At 41.5% G+C, this 22,843-nt stretch overlaps 1 protein-coding gene across 3 annotated transcripts in view; it reads right to left on the reverse strand.

Annotated features, from left to right (window-relative positions):
• The window catches only part of LOC146504641 (kinase suppressor of Ras 1-like), a 62,845-nt gene extending 46,745 nt beyond the window's left edge, over window positions 1-16,100 (reverse strand). For all 3 annotated transcript variants that reach the window (XM_085130757.1, XM_085130759.1, XM_085130758.1), the window contains exons 1-2: window positions 15,992-16,100; window positions 15,113-15,345 (exon numbers count right to left, since the gene is read on the reverse strand). In XM_085130757.1, coding sequence (XP_084986883.1) covers window positions 15,113-15,307 — 195 coding nt within the window. In that variant the 5' untranslated portion in view covers window positions 15,308-15,345; window positions 15,992-16,100. The remainder of the gene's footprint in view (window positions 1-15,112; window positions 15,346-15,991) is intronic.
• Window positions 16,101-22,843: the final 6,743 nt, after the last annotated feature.

Genomic DNA, 22,843 nt, shown 5'->3' on the forward strand with positions numbered 1-22,843 from the left:
ATCACAGAAGGGGTAGGCTTATCAATATCCAAGTCTACCAAAAAGGAAAGACTGCATAAAAGTAAATACAAAGGGTTCACCTCAAGAATAGAAAGGTTAGACTGACTTTGCTTACAAAACAAACAAACAAAAAAAAAGCAACATCTAAAAAAGCCAGCATAGATCTGGAAAAACATTCTTTGGACAGATTAAACCAAAATCAACCTCAACCAGAATGATGGCAAGAAAAAAAGCATGTTGAAGATGTGGAACAGCTCATGATCCAAAGCATACCACATCATCTGTAAAACCAAGCTTGAGCTTGGTGCTGGCTTGAGCGTAGCACTTGGTGCTCCTCCCAGTCCCCATAAATAAACTTGTGTTTATTGATGATGTAACACAGGACAGAAACATCCACATGAATTCAGGTTGGTGTTCAGACACATACTGTCTGCTCAAATCCAGCTAAATGCAGACAAATTAATTGGGCGTCATAATACAGCTGGACAATGACCCAGAACATACAGCCAAAGCAAACCAGGATTTTTATTAAAGCAAAGAAGTGGAATATTCCTTCCTTACAAAGAAATATGGAATATTTCATATTCCTTTGTAACTACACCTAATAGCTTGGGTACTCATTTTAATTAAATTAAAATAAGCAGTAGCTAAAGGGCAGGTAGGACATATTTTAAATTTAGACCTGTGTATCATATCAACCATAAATGTCAAGTAACGTACATGTAAAGCAGTAGTAAGAAATGACACAGACCAGCCTGAGGAAATCCCCCTGACTAGTGGTCCACACCAGACATCTGCTCTTTAACGGTTATAACAACTGTTAAACTGAGTGTGAAGTAACTGATGTCTCTGACATCACTGGCACACAGCTGATGATGCCCACCAGTACTGTTCCATTGGAAGAAGAACGCAAAGAGTGACAAATAGTAGAAATACAAAATGCAAGAAAAACAGGAAAAGGTACTGTCTGCTTCAGGCCCAAATAAAAGGGAGAGTTTGATGCACCGATCAAGTATTACCTACAGGAGAAGCAGGTGATTATGTGACAGAAAGTCTACAAAAAACACGCAGAGGTGGTACAAAGGCAAAAAATCCAAAACGTTTGAAGTCCAGTGCGATGTTTCTACAGTCTGTCATCTAACTTGTAGAAGATTTTAGAGCACTTTACACCTACTGACATCAAAATGCTGACATTCTTTTCCAGCAGGACTTATAAGATGCCACCTTCGTGGTTCCAAAACTATTAGCAAACAGTTTACTGACCCCTTTATTACTGTGCTTAATTGAGAAGAATCCCATGAAAAACACCCGATTCAGATTATAAACAAGCTAAAACCACTATAAGAAAAAATTGGGCTTAAATAGTACATTTCCAGTGGCACAAGCTGATTACCTGCATCCTGGCATTTTAGGGGCCACATTAAAAAAAACATATATCGCTCATCTTAGAGATGAAGTCGAAATTCTGAGATAACATCTAAATTTCTCATTTACTTGAGAAAAAAAGTCAAAATATTATTTCGCGAAAAAAAGTCAAAATGTACTGCTGAAAAAATGTTGCAGAATCTGCATCTGAGCAGAAGAAGAAAACCTAGCATTAATCTAAAGTCTAATCATTTTACGTCAACAGATCTAATACACCTACATTGTTCTAGGATAAATCATCTATGTGGTGACAATATTCATCTGAAAATATACACAAAAAAAGAGGGGGGTGTGCAAACGAATCTGTTCAGACAAGATAAAAGAAAAGGTACAAAAAGGTCAGAAGGAGGAGGAAAACTTCTAAGAGGAAACAGAAAAATGACAAAAGAGAAAGCAAGAGACTGCAGTTGGGGAACCACATGGGGCTTTCCGAACTCTAATCAACACTTTACAGACTACCCTATTCAGCCACAGAGAAGAGCCTTGCTGTGGCTAAATTGTTCCACTATATTAACTGTGTTCAAAGTCCCCTCAAAATCTACCTTTGCAGAATTATTTTAACTGAAATTCCAGCAACAGCTGTCAAGTGTGATCTGTATATTGGCTTGAACAAACAATAACTTGACTTCAGATAAATAAAAACCTACCAACAATCTCATACATGTTGTTTATCTACAATGTAAAGTGCCTTGAGGTAAACGTGTGAATTTATGCTACATAAATAAAATTGAATTGAAATTGAATTCAGTATTCGCCAAAGGAAAGGGAGAAAGAGAACGACCAAAGTGATGAACAGTTACATCAACTGTAAACACCTTTGCCCTATAACATGCAAGGCCAGCCAGACGAGGAACACGTCCTTCTTCTCCTCCCACTGTCTTCCAAGTCAGTTGACTTTCTTGCCAAACAGGCCTTGCTCATAATGCGTGGGGAGAGCCACAGCTAAATTTAGCCTCCTGCTACACATACACACAACAAGCACTTGGTGCTCCTCCCAGCCCCCAAGAGAGTGAGCAGTAACAGCTACTCCTCAGTTGCACCGCATATTCACATGCACACAAAATATATTGAAAAACTCAGACCAGCCCATCTGGTACCATCTTGATCTTGAGCTGGTCAGTTAAGTACCAAAGGGTTTTTTTAATCAGTTTAACTGCTTTGGTGTTAATGAAATCAACAGGTGCACTAGAGGGGCAACAATAATATAACCCAAACCAAAACAGGAATAGATTTACTTTTCTGACTGAAAGGGTCAGTGTCACTACTGCATGAGGCAACACCTGGATCCTACAGAATAGGTAGTCCAGCGCCTCCAGGATGGCACATCAATAGGTCCCAGAAGATTTGTTTTGTCTTCCAGCACAGTCTTAAGAACATGGAGGAGATTCGTGGTAGAAGGTCATTAACCCATCAGCAGGACATCTACTCTCTTTTATGCAAGGAGGAAGAAGAGAAGCACTGCCAAAGCCTTACAAACATCCATTCTATTCATTTTATATAGTGCCAAATCACAACAGGTGCCTCAAGACACTTTAAGGTTAAAAACCTACAATAATTGAGAGAAAAAAATTCCCATTTAACAAGAAGCAAACCTCTAGTAGAACCAGGCTCAGTGAGGGGCAGCCATCTGCCACAACTGGTTTGGGTGATGGGAGAGAGACAAGACAAGCGGTGTGTTAGCAAATAGACAGTAAGCTAGCAAGCAAACAAGAAACATTCATGGGAAGCCGCAAGCAGCTTACTGTGAGCTGGTTCCACAGACAACAGGTCTAAAAGATGAAGAACCTGCCTCCTAGGAACCACAAACAAGCCAGCAGTCTGAGACCAAAGCACTCTGTTAGGTGATGAGCCCTATGCACATTAAAAGATGACGGGACCTGGAGGAACGCACTGCGGAGTGGTAGAAGCAGCGCAGAGCTAGCAGGGCCAATGAGAGAAAGTGACTGTGACTGGTGTAACGACTACTGTGAAGAACTCCCAATAAAGGCTGCCCTATGTGTTGTGCTCGTTCAATAGTAACCCATACATGTTATAGTGGTAGCCACCTGTCTAGCACAAGACTTGCCGTCAGCGGAGGCATCAACTGGGATGGTGGCTGACCTCACCGCCATGCACCGGTAGCATGATACTGTGCACCAGTGCCAGCTGGAGAGACTACGATACCAGTCCAAGTACCAGACAAAAACACTGGAAGGCCTGGTTGCTTGGGCGGGCTCCTCTCCGGCACCTCCAGAAGTGACAGGGACACTCCACAGGATGGGGGAGGGAGATGATCCCGAACATTCTGCTAACATTCGCTACACCCGCCGGGACATCGGTGACCAGTACCAGATATCTGTTTCGTGTGTCTTTCATCACATGCATAACATCCCAGATTACATAGCAAGACCACCGGGCTCTCCGTGGATTGATGTCGCATCTAGAAGGCAGCACAGATGGAGGTGGGAGAGGAAGCAAACAGGCGTCGTGCTATGGCTAAGGAATGAACCACACAAGCCACCTCTTCTGAGCCTATATCTCTCCAATGCCAGATCCCTTGTGCATAAAATGGATAACCTGGAATTGCAAAAAGCGGGAAATCGCTAAGTTCATGACTGCTGTGCCTTAATCGTCACGGAAACCTGGTTTCACCCGGGAATACCCGAAAGCTTGTGCAACAATGGGGCAATTATAAACAGACACTGCTCCTCGAACCTCAAGTACATGTCCGTAAGATGCTGGCATTTTTTTCTTTTTTTACCAAGAGAACTAACAGTAGTGATTATCACAGCTGTGTACATTCTACCTGATGCCAATGTAAACATCCATCCTGCTGAATACCATTAACAAACACCAGCGTCCCACCCTGCGGTGATTTTAATAAGGTCGACATGAAGACTGTATTCCCAAAATTCTATCAGCATGTCAAAAGTCCCACCAGGGGAGAGGACTAGGGGTGGGCGATATAAACGATATACGATAGAAACGATATAAATTTGGCCAACGATAGAGATTTTGACTATATCGCTCTATCGTGATAGCGCATGTTGATGATGTCATCAAGCTGCGGCTGTTTTGGTCGAAAGCATCGCAGCGACTAAAACCATTATCATCTGCAAATTATAGCGGGCGACAGTCATAGCAAAGAGATGAAGCACTTTTGAAATATGGGGAAAGCCAAAAACTGTGTTTCCTGCACTTCCGTAACATTGATTCATTAATGTTGAATTCTCTTGCAGCTGCTCTATTCCCATGTTGTTGCAGTATATTAATAACTAAGCTCATATTGTGGATGAATAATCTCAGTTGTTCTCCTGACTGAAGTTTGGCCCGTGTACAGCATCCTGCTATGCGACTGCATTTGTCCCTGACCACCAGAATCCCTCACGTTAACTCTTATCGAGTGGAAAAAAAGTTAGCGTTCATCCTCCAGCTTCACTGTGCTAATGTTATGCTAACATAGCTGTGTCGCTAGCAATCACGTAGCACAACATTATATACCAGGTAGTCCAACTTCAGTAACCCTGCAAACGCCACTGCTGTTTAGTTTTCTGTCTTCATTTATGTTGGAAGTGGTAGCAGAGCTGTACGTTTTAATTTGTTTCACAAATCTCTCAGTCAGAACATGGTATGAAATGTTTAGGTGGAAACTAGCGAGCTAACTTCCTGTTAACTTCTAACTCCGTTAAATTTAATAAATTCTGTTTTCATGGATGCATGGATGTTAAACTTAATTGTTACACCTGGTAAAGCAGCAACGCTGATGATTTAATTAAAGATGAAAGAATTTAGACCGTTTTTAACTCTTAGTGTTCGTTTGACTTTGGGACCTGAAGTGGACAGAGTTTAAGACCCAGATTACTCCGCGAAGCTCCTCACTACGGCAGCCGTAATGCTCTGACAATCCATCAAGCAGTGCGGCTTACCAAAGCTGTACTAAAACATTTTTTAACAGATTTCTGCAGCCAAAATCGGTTTGAGGTCAGTAAGCACAACCAGAATTCACACATAAGGCACACTCTCGATTTTTGAGAAAATTAAAGGATTTTAAGTGTGGAAAATACATTATACAGAAGAAAAGAATATATCGCGATATATATCGTTACCGCACGTGCTTCAAATTATACCGCGATATGAATTTTAGGCCATATCGCCCAGCCCTAGAGAGGACACTCTAGATCATGTTTACTCCAACATTAAGCACACTTATAGAGCCAAACCCCTCCCCCAGTCTGCCCACCTCTCCCTCCTGTTCTCACCAACCTACACCCCTTCAGGTGCAGTCCAGGCCTACCACAAAGACTATTACAACCTGTCCTGGCCTGCTTCACAAAGACAGACTAGAACATATTTGAACACCAGGACCTAGAAACATTCACAAAATCAGTACTGGACTATATCAAGCTCTGTATCGGAAATGTGACTGTGGACAAAAACATTCGGGTTTTCCCAAACCAAAAACCATGGATGACCAGCCATGTCCGCACACTACTCAAAGCCAGTACGCTGTCTTCAGGTCGGGCGACAGAGCTTTGTACAGGGCTGCTCAAGCTGATCTGAAAAGGGGAATTAAAAAAGCCAAGACAGACCATAAAAGAAGCATAGAGTCCCACCTGTCCAGCAACAACACATGGAAGGTGTGGCAGGGCATAAACCACAGAGGCTGTGCTGTGAAAACAGAAAACCTGAGTAGCTGGCAGAAGATTAATTGCTTCTTCGCCCGCTTTGAAACACCACAACACCAGCCCTCATCTGCTTCAGCCATGCTACCATCCTCACCCGGTTCCTGCACCACTCCCTCACCCTCTCCCCTCCCTGATAGACATTTATTCCTCCCGCTGCCTCAGCAGAGCAACAAAAATCATCAAGGACAGCTCCCACCCTGGTTTTGACCTGTTCAACCCTTAGGAAAGCGCTATAGGTGCATCAGCCCAAAGACTGACAGACTTAAGAACAGTTTCTTCCCAAAAGCCACAACCACTCTGAACTCACACACGCACTGACAACACGGTTTCACCCCCCGATCCCAATGACCCCTATATACAGACTACACAACTACCATCACCACTGTGCAACACTTAAGTTACATGCAATAGCCCACACTGTAAATATATAACACTATTTTTTCCCAGTTATTTGTATATTTGTACATTTAATATTTTTGATCAATATTTTTGTTCATATGTATATAGTGCTGCAGAACTGTGCACCTGTGCACCCCCCTTTCTTTCCCACCTGTCTGCACTGAGTAGGAGGATGCTCTGTAATCTTATTGTACATGTGTATAGTGACAATAAAGACATTCTATTCTATTCTATTCTTCTACTCACACCCAGTTGTTGGTGCCAAAATGCCACCAAGAAATGATTTTCCAGACAGCTCAGTACAGCCGAATGGCTGACCACATGGGATATGATAAAACTCCAGAATGAATCATAGCCTGATTCAATCGGCCAGGTATCAGGGGGAATGTGCACCCCAGCATATCCTGCCTGACATTAATAGTATCTTTGTGCTTGTTACCATTAACGGAGGTTCCATATTTTTTTAATAAAACGAAAGTTGTAGATTGGCCTATAATTACCTAAGACAGGTGGGTCAAGTGATGGTTTTTTAAGTAACGGTTTAATTACTGCAGTGTTAAAGGCCTGTGATATGTAGCCCATTAATAGAAATAGACCGATCATATTTAAGGACTGGTAGGACATCTTTTAGCAGTCTTATACAAATGGAGGTCTAATAGACACACTGATTAATTGTAGGAAGTGATTATGAAAGTTACTCAGAGAGATCAATTGGACAAAACGTGTAAAAAAATATCAAGAGTATCAACAGTAGCTGTACAAAATGATACATCTGTAACACAGTTCTGAATATTTTTTACTCTAATGGTTAAAATTTTATTTGTGAAAAAATTTATGAACTCATTACTAGTTAAAGTTAACCTCCTAGGACCTGGACATCACATTTTGGGTTGGCTAGACCACAATACTAAATTTTGCTCTACAAGGGCCTGATTTCCACATGCGAGGCCATTATGCTGCCACTGCTCTATCGAAATTTTAAACGAATATCCTCATATGTGGATCTCATTTTTCTCAGAAACAAGAATCAGGTAAAAAAAAAAAAAAAACTCAGGTAATCCTTGTTTTTACATTCATCAGATCCCAATCAGCCCAAATGGCACAGAGAAATTAAAAATGCATGCCATGAAAGAGTTCAGGTCTTAGGAGGTTAAAGGAATGCTTGGCTTAACAGAGCTCTGACTGCAGTGCAGTGGGAAGAAGCCTAGGCGTTGTTCCAATTTTCTTCAAATTTAGTAATGAATAGTAAGATCTTCGATCTAGACAGAGGTTGGTGTTCACAGATGAGAACTGGTTCATCTAGACAAGCAGCTTGGTGTGAAAAAAATCAACTGTGGGAGCAATCATCAGAAAATGGAAGACATACAAGACCACTGATAATCTCCCTCGATCTGGGGCTCCACGCAAGATCTCATCCTGTGGGGTCAAAATGATCATGAGAACGGTGAGCAAAGATCCCAGAACCACACGGGGGGACCTGGTGAATGACCTGCAGAGAGCTGGGACCAAAGTAACAAAGGTCACCATCAGTAACACACTACAACGGCAGGGAATCAAATCCCGCAGTGCCAGACGTGTTCCGCTGCTGAAGCCAGTGCATGTCCAGGCCCGTCTGAAGTTTGCCAGAGAGCACATGGATGATACAGCAGAGGATTGGGAGAATGTCATGTGGTCAGATGAAACCAAAGTAGAACTTTTTGGTATAAACTCAACTCGTCGTGTTTGGAGGAGGAAGAATACTGAGTTGCATCCCAAGAACACCATACCTACTGTGAAGCATGGGGGTGGAAACATCATGCTATGGGGCTGTTTTTCTGCCAAGGGGACAGGACGACTGATCCGTGTTAAGGACAGAATGAATGGGGCCAAGTATCGTGAGATTTTGAGCCAAAACCTCCTTCCATCAGTGAGAACTTTGAAGATGAAACAAGGCTGGGTCTTCCAACATGACAATGATCCAAAACACACCGCCCGGGAAACAAAGGGGTGGCTCCGTAAGAAGCATTTGAAAGTCCTGGAGTGGCCTAGCCAGTCTCCAGACCTCAACCCCATAGAAAATCTGTGGCGGGAGTTGAAAGTCCGTGTTGCTCGGCGACAGCCCCAATACATCACTGCTCTTGAGAAGATCTGCATGGAGGAATGGGCCAAAATACCAGCTACTGTGTGTGCAAACCTGGTAAAGACCTGTAGTAAACGTTTGACCTCTGTTATTGCCAACAAAGGTTATGTTACAAAGTATTGAGTTGTATTTTTGTTATTGACCAAATACTTATTTTCCACCCTGATTTACGAATAAATTCTTTACAAATCCTACCATGTGAATTCATGGATTTTTTTTTCTCACAGTTGAAGTGTACCTCTGGTGCAAATTACTGACCTCTGTCATCATTTTAAGTGGGGGAACTTGCACAATCGGTGGCTGACTAAATACTTTTTTGCCCCACTGTATCTACTATAATGAAATGTATTCCCAACTGCTGTATAATACATTATTGTAAAAGTAAATGTTATTAAGAAATGATTAGACAAAAGAAGAAGGACTTCATGAGGATGGCCTGAGGGCCTGATGTCCTCCAGTTGGTCAAGTGCTCACTGCCCGGCACTATGGAGCCAGGCTGGCATTTTCCATAGAATAGCAAAATGGTTAGGTCCACCCTGTGCTTTTCACAGATGAGAACTGGTTCATTTTGAGCATCCGACACTTTCAGGTTGCATCTAAGAATGTCCAGAAGCTCCCCCAGGACACAGACTGTCATCTCATTAAGCACATGCTCCGACGTTGTCTGGTATGCATGCAAGTACACAAGTATATGGGGGCAATGAACTAATGAGTACCATTTTGAGTTGCTGTAGTGAAATTTCGACAAAAGACTATTGTGTGTGTGTGTGTGTGTGTGTGTGTGTGTGTGTGTGTGTGTGTGTGTGTGTGTGTGTGTGTGTGTGTGTGTGTGTGAGAGATACCATGTGCTGTAGAATTTTTTATACAACCCAAACACTGTAAGATGATATGAGAGATGGACATAACACAAAATAACAATGCTCAGTGGCTAGTGCAGCTAAGAGCAGGCCATAGCAACCTCCCTGAACAGGGTCCAGTAACCATCACAGTGGCAGACGTCCAAAAAAACAGGTCTCAAGTATGAAAAATTGGAAAGCACGATGCCCAGATATTATTCACAGCTACTGGCTAAAGAAGTTAACTGCACTCCATGGATGAGATGCAACCAGAATGGGCAGACAGTCCTGATCCCTAAGGATCCTCAGAAGGCACTGGTCTCATCCAACTATCAGCCAATAATGTACCTCACCACAAAACACCCACATAGCAAAATTGGTATGGCCCAGATCTGGCCCACACAATGTGCTTACACATGTCCCACATACCGCAAAGAATGACGGCCCTTTGGTGGCCCAGATCTGGTTTGCCAGATGTGGCCCACACATGGGCCAGCACAAGGCCAGTTGCAGACACACTGGTGGTCCTGTGCTGGCCCAGAACAGTTTCAGCTCTGGCCCCATATGTCAGCCTAATGTGTACCTTAATAAAGCCATGTAATAACAACATGCGCAAAACTAACATGACAAAACTCTATTCAGACAGGGAATGGACTGATTCTTACGTAGTGCTTTTCTAGTCTCCTGGATTACTCAAAGTGCTCCATACAACATGCCACATTAACACAATCTCTCTAAACTGAGTGCCTCCTAACTACATTCATACACATTCACACTCTTGACATGCAGACTGGCAAAGCCAGGGATTAAACTACTAACCTTCTAATCAGTAGGTGACCTGCTCTACCTGAGCTACAGTCACCCACTGGCAATGATGAGTAAACCCTCACTAGGTTTTGGATAAAGTGTACACTCACAAACCAGTCAAACCTGCATTTAAAACATTGGCTACCATAGCTGTATAGTATTGCAACATGACATTTGGGTGTTCTAACTAAAATAGGAAAATAGGAACTAGGGCTGGGCCATATCATACCGTTCACGGTAATACCGGTATAATGTTGGACAACGATAAGAAAATGAAATATGGCGATAGAATATGAGTAAAACGCGCATGCGCAGTGCCTTTGTTTTCATGCGCACATGGCGGCGACGGAGAATGGGAAGGGGGAAAGCGGATGAACGGATGAACCAGAACTGGTTTGTTAAAATGCTGCAACTTCAGTGGTGTGGGACTGGTTTGGCTTTCGTCCATCAGATACACAACAAAGCACAATTTTTGGTAGCGCATACTAGCGGGACGTCGTTATTACCGTGTTTTTTGGAAAATACGGCACACTTAAAATCAATCCTAAATCGACAGAGCCCCTTATAATCCCGTGTGCCTTATGTATGAACTCTGGTTGTGTTTACTGACCTCGAAACGATTTTATGTACACGGCGCTCGAAGATCTGTCAAATGTTTCAGTACAACTTTGCTAGGCTACGAAGCCGCACCGCTTGATGGATTGTCGGAGCATTACAGCGGTCGTAAGCAGGAGCCTCGTGGAGTGATACGTACTGTGCTTCAACATAATATTACCGTATTGTGTGTATAACCTCTTTTTAAGTTTTGTGGATATTATACATGGTTATGCTGAGGATATGTCGGCCAATTTCCACCGGAAATGCCTTTTGGTTAAACTGTCAGCAAGGAATTTGCATTTGCACTGTTAAATTTTTATATAACTTTAATGCACTTAAAAAACAGCTGCTTGTTTAAGTGAAAAAACATTGATGGGTTTTTTGGGGTTTTTTGCACTAATAAAGTTGTGGAGTTGTAAAGTATTTTGTCTAGTGTCAATTATAGCGTCAGTTATATCGTTATCGCAAATTTTCAAATGTATATCGTGATAAATATTTTTGGTCTTATCGCCCTGCTCTAATAGGAACATAAATAATACCATCATTGCCAGACCTGGCCCATATCTGGATGACATACGTCTTATCATGCCAGAAGTCAGCCAGCAGTGCCGTCTTGATACCAGATCCAGGCCAGACCTGCTTGCTATGTGGGCAGAAGCTCCTGTCAGGCATCATACTAGCTAAGATGAACAGACATAAAGCAGGGCTCAGAAGGGAACTGGCAGAAACACCTAGAGAGGCAAAACATCAGCTACTGGTAAACAGAGCATTCACTGTAAGACCAGACTAACCAACCTATGCATCACCTGGATTGACTACAAGAAAGCCTATGACTCCATGCTCCCCACATGGATCCTGGAATATCAGAACTGTACATGATCAAAGGACCATAAGGAATTCAAGGAGGAGGAGCAAGAAGAGGAACATCATGAAAGGACAGGCCACTGCACGGTATGTACCACTAGCAAATAGAAGAAGTGACTGAGATCGAGTTGCAGGAAAACACTGGACTGTCACACAGCGACAACACTCATGGCAGCACAGGAACAAGCGCTAAGCAGAAAAGCCATAGAGGCTAGATTCTACCGCACCAGGAACGACCCCAGGTGCAGGCTGTGGAAAGATGCCCCTGAGACAATCCAGCACATAACAGCAGGTTTCAAGATGCTAGCAGGTAGCACATATATGGAACGTCATAACCAAGTGGCTAGCACAGTATATAGGAATATCTGTGCGCCTAGTAGAGGTGGGAATCACCATATATCCCACGATACGATATTATCACAATACTTAACGCACGATACGATATTATTGCAATTTTTAAAAATATTTTGCGATATTCAGATTCTGTACATAAAGGTAAACTTTATCAATATTCATTTTATCTAATATCAAAGTCTCACACTTGTGGCCTTCATTAGGTGACCCTGATGAAGGCCACAAGCCGAAACGCGTTGGTCAAATATTAAAGTTGTTCATCTTCCCTCAAGTGTTGCTGGAGTTCCTGCTTTGTGAATTCTTTCATCCTCTCCATGCACCTTGGAAGCAGGTGAAGTTGTGCCAGAAAATTTTTGCTGCGAACTTTCAGATACAGACAGTGTTGGGAAGGTTACTTTTAAAATGTATTCCATTACAGATTACAGAATACATGCCCCAAAATGTATTCTGTAACGTATTCCGTTACGTTACTCAATGAGAGTAACGTATTCTGAATACTTTGGATTACTTAATATATTATCATGCTGTTTACAACTACATGAATGTACTATTGCTGTGATTTATTACTGTTACTGAAGGTCCGTGGCTGCGAACCGTAGTAAAGGGACCTCTGGCTAATATGGTGGGTTCTGTGTCGGGCTCGTAGCCGAAAAATAGCTTTACTTTGTTGTCTGGGTCAACTTTGCTTGCCAGAGACAGAGAGAGGCGTTGAAAGGCTGCTCCAACGGAACTTATTGTTTTTGGAGGAAAACACGAACACGGTGTACAGTCGAGTCTTAATAGCTTACTTACAACTGGGCTCGTCATGCTCTCTTCTTGGCTGCAGTGGTTATTATTATATTTACATGCTTCCAGCTCCCGTTTCTGCTCGATGACAGCTCGTACTTTTCCTTTTTCTCCCTCCCTCACTCACAGACACATAACGGGTATGGCAGTCCATTCTCCCTGCAGCACGGACTACACTGCCCATGATGCTACATTCTTTAGAGCTATACCTGTAGCATTCTGCCTATTAGCTTAGCACAACAACAACAGGCGCTCTCTCATCCAGGAAACACGCAGAGAGAGAGCGTCACCCTGTAACCATGGCAACCGTAACGCTGCCGCCTGGAACAACAAAACGTAGCTGTCAAACAAAACCCAAACAGTCCTGACCCGCCACAATATGAAACAGGGAAGTACCGCCGTGTAATCCATTTATTTCAACAAAGTAACTGTATTCTAAATACCACCTTTTTAAACGGTAACTGTAACGGAATACAGTTACTCATATTTTGTATTTTAAATACGTAACGGCGGTACATGTATTCCGTTACTCCCCAACACTGGATACAGACAAACTGGTGATGGCAAACAACAGACACAGTAAAGGTGGACAAGCAGAGTAACGAAGCGTAATGATACATGTAGCTTTACCAAGTGATAGCAACATCAGGAGGAAGGAACATGAGAAGCTTGAGAAATACCAACATGTGGAAAGTTAAGCAACAGTGGTCCCTGGCATCCGAGATCTCTGTCCAGAAGAGTGCAGTCCTACAAACAATAAAGATACTACATAGCAACACACAGCTTGAGAGTCCTATGTGTGTAAATATACACACATACACATATACAATAATCCATTTTATATATGGGAACCTTAAAGACTATGATGAACATTGTTATGTTTTGTTTAACCTCTGATAAGATTTTAAGAGTCACTGATGGTCTGTCTATTTTAAGTTTCTGCACCGTACCAGGTATGAGCAAGTAGTGCATTTATTGTGTATCTGGCGTATTAGCAGCTCACGCAGCCATATACTTAGGTGGTAAATGGACTGGTTCTTATATAGTGCTTTTCTACTATATCTGAGCACTGAAAGCACTTTATCATACATTCACACACATTCGTACTCCAATGGATGCGTCGCAGAGAAACTCGGGTTTCATATCTTGCCCAACGATATTTGGCCTGCAGACTGGAGCAGCCAGGGATCAAACCACTAACCTTTGGTTCAACATACAATTTTATATGTGATTTGATTTACACAAATAATAATACAAACCTAAGTGCTAATTGCTGTCAAAATATTCACTTTACATCTTCAAGGATTTTGAGATAATTTTCAGTAACCAAAGGCAGCTCACAGTCACGTGAGCTATTAAAATGTTAATATTAAAGTGATTCCCTACTATCGAGTGCTAAAGTGCTAACTCAAAATGATTCTTTCTATAATATTATAAACTTTACTTTTTTTTTAATTTACTATGTAAAAGGCCCAGTGATGAATTGTGTCATTATTTGGTGCTATGTAAAGACATTTTATTTTTCCTTAGCTTAACAGAACTGAGCTGTGTTGAGCAAACTGGAATGTTGGTGGCAAATGCAGGAATGGCTTTGCACAAAATAAACAATAAGCTGCATATTGAGATATTGTATTTACTATCTGGGACACATAATAACTTTTTGTACTTTGGGAGGAAGTGGTGTTCATCAATGTTGCAACAGACTTTGAGATAAAGTAAATATTTGAGGTGTCACTGTAGGAAAAGTACATGTTACAAATGCTAACCTCCTGAAGAGTCCTAGAAAGCCACAGTAGTGAAGACAGTGAGAGAACATGACTGACAGGAGCACCCTGGACCCGAAGAAGCTACATTCAGTTCATCCTTATAATTTTTTGTTTGTTTTGAATCTGTGCTTTACCATCTGTGGCATATGTCTTCAAAGGTTTTAAGAATTCTGCCCTTCAAGCTAAAGTTAACTCCTGTGTAACTGCCCAACTTTAAATTCGAGAGCCCCACCCCATCCACCTCGCCCTTTCATAGTTATTACAGTCATATTAAAATATAATATGAGAGGGTAATTTAAAAAAATAAAATAAAAATAAATAAAAACTTGCTGCAAAGTGAACAACCTTTTCTATGTCACGGAATCTAGGAGATAACATGGCGAAGCATGTCTTTAAATCGCGAATACAATACAATCATTCTCTTCCTTTCAAAGAAGCAAAAGACTGGATAAACAGCTGGTAGAAACTTGGGTCACCTCTGGATCTTAAACGTACCTCTAAAGTACGGATCTCCCGCCGGGTGAAGTCGTTGGATGTGGCGCATCTTGTCCTAAGAGACAGGAGGCTGCTAATCGAGATGTCCACCAGATTCTGGATGAGTCGGCACTGGTGCAGAGCTTCCTGAGCTCCTGCTGGTTTCGACGTGCTGCTGAGGGCCGACCTGTCTCCTCTGTCCACAGCTCCGTCCATTCCACCACATTGGCGCGACTTGTGTCATAAACAGCGACCTGAAGACGTTTCGCACACTGCCGTCAGCGCTTCCTCCAAACACTGCATGCTTTGACAAGTTTCCGTGTTTGTACTTCAGCTGCTACTAGTGTTCAGTGTCTTTCACCAAGATATGTAAGAATAAAACAAATGCAGCAGCAAAACCTTCTCGTTTAACTTGTGTCTGTGTACCAGGAATAATTAATATAAAGTAGCCGAAGCTGCAATATGTGTATGTATGTTTTGAGTGTATGTATGAGTTGGTTCTTCAACAAGTTATGTTTCCCAAATAACATGAAAACTTTCCCTGTTTTATTGTTGATTTGAACAAAAACACACCTAAAAACCAGCTTGTCTCTGTAGCCAGCTTGTTCTTAAGGATAAAATTAAAACGAGAAACAGTGGAGCAAACCGGAAACTGAGACCTTTCGCATTCAAAGTAAAAGTTTCAAACTTTTAACGTATTGCAACCTGACACGTGAAAAAAAATAAGAGCTACCCCCCCCCCCCCAAAAAAAAAAAAAAAAAGTACAACTAGCTTAAATATTAAATATCGTTCAAATGTTTTCGTCACTTTTGAAAAGCATGAATGACAGCAACCATCGGAGTGTTGTCAATGTTGTGATTTGGGTGGAATGGCCATAGACTGCAAATTAAAGTACCCACCATAAGCTCACACAAGCGATGTGTCGTGTCGGTCAGGAACAAACAGCTCTAGAGCCGGCACTTTGAAGTGAACGATAGAATCCGGTTCCTGCCTAGGAGTCGGATACGCTTTTTTTCCCCTCCCCGCCCCCTGATTTTTACCCCGTTCAAGTCGTACGTGATTGGTCAACTACGTGACGTCTGAGTGTCCGCTGCAAACAGGTATTGGTCCACTGAGCAGGAAGGGGACAGGGGTTACAGACCCAGCACATGCACGCACACAGAAGCATAAGGGAGGTACGAGTTTAAGAGAGTGAGGGTGAGAGAGGAAGAGAGCAGCCACTGCACAGACAACAAGCAGGAAACGCAGTAAAAAATTATTCTTCTCAAAGAGAATTTTTTCCAGACAGGGATATATTAAATATTTTAATCTCTTTTGTTGCGTGATTCTCTAAGTTGTTTCACTGTGAATAGTTAGTTTATAAATATATATGAGGTAGAGCTATATTTTGTATGGTTTTTTTGTAGCACTCTGTTCCATGTTGAGTATAATAAGCCATATAAATATTAAACATTTGCTATTATGTATGTTTTGTATATTACTAATTCAAATGAATTTATTACACATAAGTTTGTTTTTGGTAATGCATTTATTTAAGAATTCTCCTTTCTAAAACACTAGATGGCTATACTTACAAAACAGACTAAATTTTCTATTTAGTATGAGTTACAATGGTGCTCATTTATGTGTGCATGGAAATATTCTTACACAAAATTACAATCTGATTCATGAAACAGCCACATAAGTTTTGGGGTTTGTTTGTTTTTTTACCACAAAAGAACAAAATAGGTCTTTCTTATATTAGTAAGGCTAAAATATTCTGAACCAAAAGGCTTGTGCAATCTGGCTACATTGTGCATATTATCTGCATACTGACAAGCCATTTCTCTGTATTATAAAATACATTTATCTTCAGGTGAATCTGAGAAAGAAGTGAATATCCTTTTATTGTCACTATACTCATGTACAATGAGATTAAAAGCAACTCCTAGTAGGGCTGGGCCATATCATACCGTTCATGGTAATACCGGTATAATGTCGGGCAACGATAAGAAAATGAAATATGGCGATAGAATATGGGTAAACGCGCATGCGCAGTGCCTTTCTTTTCATACGCACATGGCGGAAAAAGCATGGTGGTGACGGAGAATGAGGAGGGTGAAAGCGACTCGCTGAATGAAACGGATGAACCAGAATTGGTTTGTTAAAATGCTGCAACTTCAATGGTGTGGAACTGGTTTAGCTTTCGTCCGTCAGATACACAACAAATAACTACTTTTGGTAGAGCATGCTAGCGGGCCGTCGTTATTACCATGTTTTTTGGAAAATACAGCACACTTAAAATCAATCCTTTGATTTTTCTTAAAATCGACAGAGCCCCTTATAATCCCGTGTGCCTTATGTATGAATTCTGGTTGTGTTTACTGACCTCGAAACGATTTTATGTACACAGCGCTCGAAAATCTGCACCTCAACGCTTGATGGATTGTCGGAGCATTACAGCTATCGTAGGCAGGAACCTCGCAGAGTGATACATGCTGTGCTTCAACATAATGTTACCGTATTGTGTGTGTATAACCTCTTTTTAAGTTTTGTGGATATTATACATGGTTATGCTGAGGATATGTCGGCCAATTTCCAGTGGAAATGCCTTTTGGTTAAACTGTCAGCAAAAAATTTGCATTTGCACTGTTAAATTTTTATATAACTTTAATGCACATAAAAAACAGCTGCTTGTTTAAGTGGAAATACGTTGATGTTTGGGGGTTTTTTTGCACTAATAAAGTTGTGGAGTTGTAAAGTATTTTGTCTTGTGTCAATTAGATCGTCAGTTATATCGTTATCGCAAATTTTCAAATGTATATCGTGATAAATATTTTTGGTCATATCGCCCTGCTCTAACTCCTGCAGAGGGGAAGGAGGTAATGTGCACAGTTCTGCGGTGCTGTATACATTTTCAAGAATAAATAAAGATTTTATATACGGTGTGGGTTATTGCATGTATTTAATATTGCATAGTAATGATGATCAAATGCAGTGGGTAGCAGATATTTGGACAGAGAGAGTAATGGTATTGCACAGTACACGTATTATACAGTACTTTCACAAGATTTCAATAGATTAAATATTGCATAGTCTGTCTATAGAGGGAAGTCCTTGGGTTGGCGGGTTAGACCAGCGGTCCCCAACCTTTTTTGCTCTACGGACCGGTTTATGTCCGACAATATTTTCACGGACCAGCCTTTAAGGTGCGGATAAATACAATAAAATAAAACCAGTACCGGTACCAAAAAACAGAAGATTTATTCATAACACATGGGAAAAGACCCAGGGAAACCGAGTTAACGATAAAAACGATTAATAAAACGCTGAAAAATGATAAAGACCATAAATTTCACACCCGAGCCTCAACTCTCGCGGCCCAGTACCAAACGACTCGTCAGCACCCGGGAGTTGAGGACCACTGGGTTAGACTGTGTAGTCAGTGCATGTATGAGCTCAGGGTTGTTATGGCTTTGGAAAAAAGCTGTTCTTGAGTTTGTTAGGTTTTGTACTGATGCACTTGTAGCACGTCCTCGAGGACAGTAGGTTGAACAGGTCAAAACCAGGGTGGGAGCTGTTCTTGATGATGTTTGTTGCTCTGCTGAGACAGCAGGGCGGGGGGTGGGGTATAAATGTCCATCAGTGAGGGGATTGGGCAGCTGAAGCCTCTCCCTGTCTGCCATGATGCACCTGCCGTACCATACTGTGATACAGTATGTCAGCAGGTTCTTGATGGACGAGCAGTAGAAGGTCAGTAGCAGGTTGTGCTTCCTGAGGACCCTCATGAAGTTCTTAACCAATGCTGTGGTGTTGTTTGTCCATCTCAGCAGAGATGAGGATGCAGAGAAACGGAAGATGTGGACTCTCTCCGCACATTCGCCATTGATGTACAAGGCGGCTAAGTGGGTGCTGTGCCTCCTGAATATACAAGGATCTCTTTGATTTTCTTGGTGTTCAGTGCCAGGTGGCTTTCTGAACACCAGGCTGCCACCTGCAGGACTTTCTCTTTGTAGGCTGCCTCGTCTCTCTTTGAGATGAGTCCAGTAACTGTAGTGAGAAAAATATAACTGCCAGCTTTGCTCGTGCACGTAACTCCCACACCTGTCTCCACCTAGTGGGTGTGTTTACTTAGGTTTCAATATTTTATCTCTTTTATCAAGTGTCTGTTTCGGTTTTTAGTGTGCTTTTTTCAAATAGGAATTATTTTTATTGACAGAGGATCCAATTATTAAATGTTGCTGTATCCTACTACAGAGAAGCCTTAAAGGAAGACCTACTTGTTTTTTTAGACAATGATCTAAAAAGTAAATTTTGTTCGTTAGAAGCAGCCTTGTTGGATTTGTTTATTAACTTGGTAAATGGAGAATAAAGCCTTTTCTTGTCTAATTGTGGAGTGGAAGACCTATTTAGTTTTTGCATGTTAGAGGTTGCTTTGTTGGATTTGTTTTACCTTGGGAAAACGTAATGTGACTCTTTGACTGTGACTGTTTAAACAGCATGTCTTTTTCTCAAGTAAAATGTCCTTTTTATGGTTGTTTACTTCACCTGTTCTGGTTGTGAGCTTTGCATGAAATACTGTGGATCATGCAGGAAAATATACAAGAAGACAAAAAAAGAAAAAACAGAATACAAATGTGCGGCGTGTGTAAACTCTATGTAAACTCTGTGCAGAACACATGCTACCCAGTGACATGACTCACGAGTGTTTTATTCAGCCTACTGAAATGAAAAAACCTCGTTAAATTACATAATATATCATTTTGAGACCAGGCATCCCTGCTTTAAGCATGAGGCCAGTTTTGTCACGGCTAGCAGAGTGAGCCATGTGGAGGAATGAACCAGGACCCAAATGCAGGCTATCATGAACCAAGCTGCCAGGAACACACAGGCACAAATGTAATCTTCCAAAAAAAAAAAAAAAGGGTTTTATTATACCCCAAAAAGGACAAGGTGATTACAAAAATTCACAATGACAAAAATAAACTTTTTTTTAATCAATCAATCTTTATTTATAAAGCACTTTTTATACAGAATGTAGCACACAGTGCTTTATATGGTTAAAAGCAGCCCGCCCCACCCCATCCCGCCCTCCAATTCACTCCCCACACTCTCATTAATATAAGCGGTCATGGATACATACACACACATCCCCCCCCCCTCCCCCCCAGACAGCAGCCTCCAGGCCGGGCACACAGCTGGAGGGAGGCAAAGAAGCCCCCCAGCCAGACTGAGAAGACCCACAGAGCCGCAGCAGCCACGGTCGATCACAACCCCGGTGCAGAGAGCCCCCTCCGAGGAAACACTGGAGATATGACCTAATAAGAGTATATACAGAATAAAAAGATAAAATACAATAAATATTATGTAGGACCTAATTTAATAATATAAATAGAATAACATAGAATAAATAAACGTTAAGTAAAAGCTAAATTAAAAAGGTGGGTCTTGAGCCTGTTCTTAAAAACATGTACGTTCACTGCGGCCCTGAGCTCCTCCGGCAGGCTGTTCCACAGACGAGGACCATACCACTGAAAAGCTGCCTCTCCGTGAGTATGTGTCCTGACTTTAGGAACGATCAAAAGGCCAGTACCAGAGGACCTCAGGGTCCGCGAGGGTTCATATGGTAGAAGCAGATCTGAAAGATAAGAAGGCCCAAGACCATTAAGACATTTAAAAACCAATAAAAGAACTTTAAAATCGATCCTGAAACACACGGGGAGCCAGTGCAGCGATTCTAAAACCGGTGTAATGTGGGCCCGCCCTCTGGTCTTCGTCAGCACACGAGCTGGAGAGTTTTGTAAAAGTTGTAAAGGTGAAATATTCTTTTTGGGAAGACCAGAGAGCAGAGCATTACAGTAATCAATGCGACTGGTAATAAAAGCATGCATCAACATCTCCGTGTTGGCCCGAGAGAGAATAGGGCGGACTCTGGCTATATTTTTTAGATGATAAAATTTTTTCACTTGTAGTGAAGGACATAGTGAAAAGTTTTGTTCTGGTTAAGCTGTAAAAAGTTTTCTGCCATCCAAGATTAAGAACCAAGTGGGCCCATAAAAGAGGTTAACTTAACAAAACTCTACTCAAAAGTCACTTAACAAAACATAACTCAACAAACTGACCTGCCCAAATGAGAAACAGCTCCAGTTATATAATTTATAAATAAACCATTATATACCAAAGGTGAAAACTAGAGAGATAACAGCTAACCATCATTCAAGAAGAACCCCATTCCCCCTACATGATCGCAGTAGATGGTCCAGTCCATTTTATTGGCTTCTGCATTTAAACTAGCTCCACCCTCAACCTCCTCTTTCAGAACACGTGGTAGATTCACAGACTGACCAGTAATCAGCACACGAATTCACACAACCTAAATACACACTGAAGAACACTGGGAATTACACACAGGTGGGGAACACAGCTGGACCTGATGAACCTGACGAGGCAGGGCAAACACTATCATCAGGGGCCAACAGAGGGAGCAAAACCAAAACAATAATAATAATACACAAAACCAAAATCACTGAGTTCACAGACTCATGACAAGTTTTGTGTGAAGATGGACAGAAGAAATTCTGTTTGAACACATTAAAGTGCGTGGCTGCATTCATCTTCCATTAAATGCTATTTTGTTAATACTTTGTTAAACAAGGTGTAATAATGACATGGCAGACCTGTCCACACATACATGCTTTTTAGCATTCTTTATTAACACTTATCATGGTTGCTGCTACAAACACGCTCAGTCGGCTGCAGCTCTGCAGAACTTGTGCCGTAGAACAGAACCAGCACAGTGATTGTGTGCATGGTTAAAGTGAGAGACAATTGTTGGTTTGTCCTTTGAACTTGAAAAAGTGTATCAGATTGTGTGCATCAGTAAAGTGTGGCATTCTGCTAACAAAACTGACACTGTTAAAACTATATGTCAAAACATTTTTGAAATTGAAGCAGCAGCCATCTGGCTACCCACAAAGTGTGAAAACAGCTGAGGAACAGCAGAAGTATGTTGAAGACTATTATGAGAGAGGGCGTCAGACTAGACCCCCCTAAGATATGTGAAAACAAAGCAATCAGGGATTGTAATAAACTGTTTCTGAACTCTCTGTGGAGACGATTCTGCATGCGAACAAACACGCCATCATGTGAGTTGATTACAGATCCTGCCAGATTCAGGCAGCTGATGTTTAGCAAATATTATGCTGTACATCAGTTTTGTTCCATCTCTACTGTATTGTATTGAATCTTTATTTTGAACATGTTAAAATAGTTCATAAACAGAGAGAGAAAAAAAGAGACAAAGCGAAATGAAAGGAAACAAAGCAATAATGATTATAAATAACTTACATGTTCCAAAAGGAGTAGGAAGAAGCAGAAGCTTATTTAATCCCACCCCCTTTCCACTATTTAGCAATTACTACAAGAAGGCCCTGAGTAAATGTGGTTATCCCAGCTGGACATTTGTCAAAGCTGGGAAGCCGCCTAAAGAAAGCTCCAGCTGATCCAGGAGAGAAGGACAACTGCCAAGGAGGCGATTTACGTGAAAAGTCCATCTCTGAATCGAGGAGGTGCCCTAAGGGTTCATGTTTCACCATCTTACAATCTCTAACTCTTTGTGAATGGTACTCATGGCCATTGATCAGTGGTTGTAGATCAATTGTTATGACACTTTGCATATTAATGATCAAGGAACTGACCTCACAGCCAATTGTTCATTTCAGTGGGCTGGTTTCAGTCATTGTGCAAATGTACTGTATATAAGGTTGGGGAAA

This window comes from Neolamprologus multifasciatus, chromosome 14 (assembly GCF_963576455.1).
Source record: "Neolamprologus multifasciatus chromosome 14, fNeoMul1.2, whole genome shotgun sequence".
Classification (NCBI taxonomy): Eukaryota; Metazoa; Chordata; class Actinopteri; order Cichliformes; family Cichlidae; genus Neolamprologus; species Neolamprologus multifasciatus.